We start from the raw sequence: 3,250 nt of genomic DNA, 5'->3' as shown, positions 1-3,250 counted from the left end.
AATCCCATGGGAATGGGGTCTGAATCCTATGGGAATGGGGTCTCCACCCCACCTGATATCCCGTAGGAATTGAGTCTCCATCCCCGGGAATGGGCTCTGAATCCCGTGGGATCGGCACCTCATCCCACGGCATCGGGACCTCATCCCGTCCCACCCCCATGGGATTAACCCCCCCTTCCCTCCCTGCCAGGAACCCCGAGCGACCCGGAGATCGTGGAGCTCGACGGCCCCCCCCTGCCCCCGGCCATGCCCGACCCCGACGAGGATTCCCGGGAAACCCTGCGCTGGACGGTGGTGCAGCAGATCGAGCCCGGCTCCCCCTCCGCCCCCGGCGCCAAATCCGGCGTCTGCTCCTCGTCCTCCTCCTCCTCCTCCTCCTCGGCCTTCTCCAACCTGCGCAGCATCATCGTCCTGCAGAAGAGCTACGAGTGCCGCGAGTGCGGGAAGAGCTTCAGCTGCAGCTCCCACTTCCACAAGCACCGCCGGACGCACACGGGGGAGCGGCCGTTCCGCTGCCGCCACTGCGGCAAGACCTTCAACGTCAGCTCCAACCTCTACCGGCACCAGCGCGCCCACGGCGCCGGCCCGGCGACGCCGACGCCGACGGCGGCTCCGAGGGCGGCTCCGAGGGCCCGCGGCCTCCCCTACGAGTGCCAGGAGTGCGGGAAGAGCTTCAACGTCAGCTCCAACCTCTCCCGGCACCGGCGCGCCCACGCCGCCGGCTCGGCCCCGGCGACGCCGACGCCGACGCCGAGGGCTCGCGGCCTCCCCTACGAGTGCCAGGAGTGCGGGAAGAGCTTCCGGCGCAACAAGGAGCTGGTGACGCACCAGCGGCTGCACACGGGGCGGCTGCCCTTCCAGTGCGGCCACTGCGGGAAGGGCTTCTCCTGGAGCTCCCACTGGGAGCGGCACCAGCGCGTGCACACCGGCGAGAAGCCCTACCAGTGCCCCGAGTGCGGCAAGAGCTTCAGCCGCAGCTCCCACCTCTACCGGCACCAGCGCGGCCACGCCGGCGGCCGCTCCTACATCTGCACCTACTGCGGGCGCAGCTTCGGCAGCACCCTGCACTTCGAGCGGCACCAGCGCACCCACACGGGCCAGCGGCCCTACAAGTGCACCCTGTGCCGCAAGAGCTTCGGCGACGCGCCCGCGCTGGTCAAGCACCAGCGCCTGCACCTGGACGGGCCCTTCCGCTGCGAGGAGTGCGGCAAAGCCTTCGGCGCCCGCGCCCAGTACGCGCGGCACCGGCGCAACCTCCACGGCGCCGGCGGCACCGGTGCTGGGGCTGGTGGCGCGGGCGCGGCGGAGAAGCCGTACCGGTGCGGGGACTGCGGGAAGAGCTTCTCGTGGAGCTCCCACTGGGAGAGGCACCAGCGGATCCACACCGGGGAGAGGCCGTACCAGTGCGGGGACTGCGGGAAGCGCTTCGGCCGCACGTCCCACCTGTACCGGCACCAGCGGACCCACGCCGGCGGCCAGCCCCACGTGTGCGCCGAGTGCGGCAAGAGCTTCAACAGCACCCTCCACTTCCACAAGCACCAGCGCGCCCACGCCGGGCCCCGGCACGGCTGCGCCGACTGCGGGAAGGCCTTCGCCGACGGCTCGGCGCTGGCCAAGCACCGGCGGGTCCACGGGGGAGGAGGAGTGGGGGGGGTCGGGGCGGAGAAGCCCTTCCCGTGCCCGCGGTGCGGGAGGAGGTTCGGAGGCACCTCCCACCTGCGGCGGCACCTGCGCAGCCACGGCGAGGAGGAGGAGGCCGAGCCGGTGGGCTGAGCGGCGCCGCCGGCGAGTCGGGCGGCGTTCCGGCGTTCCGGAGGGGCCGCCGGGTGAGCCCAGCTCATTGGGTTGGCCAACCTTGACGTTGACTTGGGTAGAGCCCCCATTCCGGTGTTCCGGAGGTGCCGCCGGATAAACTCAGCTCGTTGGGTTGGCCAACCTTGACGCTGACTTGGGTAGAGGCCCAATTCCCGATGGGAATCCCGGTGGGATCGGGCTGTTCCGGCGGCGCCGAGGGCGTAGTTTTCGTAGGGTAGAGTAGGAAGGGTGTAGAGTAGAGGGTGGAAGGAGGAGCCGAGTGGGAATTCGGGAGTTTTCCAAGGGGGTGTTTTCCCTCTGGGTCAAAAAGCAAAAGATGGAATCCTGCCAAGGGAAAACCCAGCTGGGCTCCTGCTCCGGGCGGATTCCGGGAGAAACCACGTCCAAGGTCGGAGCTCTTGGAGGTGCCACCAACTCGTTGCCAAGCTCGGAGAGACCCCAAAATGTGGGATGGAGTCGCCCCTGGACCGTCCCAGATTCCGCATCCAGCCTCGGCCGACGCCACTCAGAGCGTGATGATGTCATCGAGGATTTGGGGCAAAAAACCCACCAGTTTGGGGGAAAAAAAATCAATTTGAGGCAAAATCCCTTGATTTGGGATAAGAACCCCAATTTTGGGAAAAATCCCCTGGTTTGGGGGTAAAATTCCCTGATTTGGTGGGTTTCAGTTGAGGAAGAAGCCAGATTGTCCCAACTCCGTCGTGTCCCAAAAATTTGGGAAGTTTATTTATTGTATTTATTCAGCTGTTGGTTGGGAGAATCCCAAGGGTTGGGACAATTCCAAGGGTTGGGATGATTCCAAGGGTTGGGACAATTCCAAAGGTTTGGATGATTCCAAGGGTTGGGACAATCCCAAAGGTTGGGATGATTCCAAGGGTTGGGATAAGGGCGGATTTGTCCCAACCCGGCGGCTCCTCCTGGGTTGATCCGTGGGGCTGGAACGGCTCCTCCAGGAGCATCCAAAGGGAATTCCCAGCTGGAAAAACGGGAATCCTCGGGATGAACCTCGGGAGGGGGAGCAGGACGTGAATCCGGGGGGTTTTCCCGGTGGATTTGGGGGTCGGATCCGTCTCTTCCCAAGGGAAGCAGGAGCTGTGTTTGTTTTGTGAATAAAAATAGATTTAGTGGGAAAAGCCGGAGCGTCCTCGGAGCTTTTCCTGAGAAACCAGGGGGGGTGTCACCAGGGGCTGGGGGGTGGCCAAGAACGAGCCCCACATTCCTGGAAAACCTCGGGGAACTTCTCGGGCAATTCCTTGGGCATCTCTTGGGAATTTCTCGGGAATTCCTTGGGAATTCCTGGGCTCCCCATTCCCTCAGAAGGTCCCTGGGGAGCTGAGGCATCGGGGGGGGGGGGGGGGTTGGGGGGGGGGGGGGGGGGGGGGGGGGGGGGGGGGGGGGGGGGGGGGGGGAGGAGGGGGGGGGGGGGGGGGGGGGG

At 65.9% G+C, this 3,250-nt stretch overlaps 1 protein-coding gene across 1 annotated transcript in view; it reads left to right on the top strand.

The window, feature by feature from the left end:
* The first annotated feature begins 190 nt into the window (after window positions 1-190).
* Window positions 191-3,250, top strand: part of LOC108510121 (zinc finger protein 850-like) — a 7,696-nt gene continuing 4,636 nt past the window's right edge. The window contains exon 1 of the mRNA XM_017839812.1: window positions 191-1,764. Within this exon, the coding sequence (XP_017695301.1) occupies window positions 247-1,764 (1,518 nt within the window). The 5' untranslated portion in view covers window positions 191-246. The remainder of the gene's footprint in view (window positions 1,765-3,250) is intronic.

This window comes from Lepidothrix coronata, unplaced genomic scaffold (assembly GCF_001604755.1).
Source record: "Lepidothrix coronata isolate B3197 unplaced genomic scaffold, Lepidothrix_coronata-1.0 Scaffold490, whole genome shotgun sequence".
NCBI lineage: Eukaryota > Metazoa > Chordata > Aves > Passeriformes > Pipridae > Lepidothrix > Lepidothrix coronata.
Note: the sequence above shows the minus strand (reverse complement) of the source record. Positions and strands in the feature narration are given on the sequence as shown.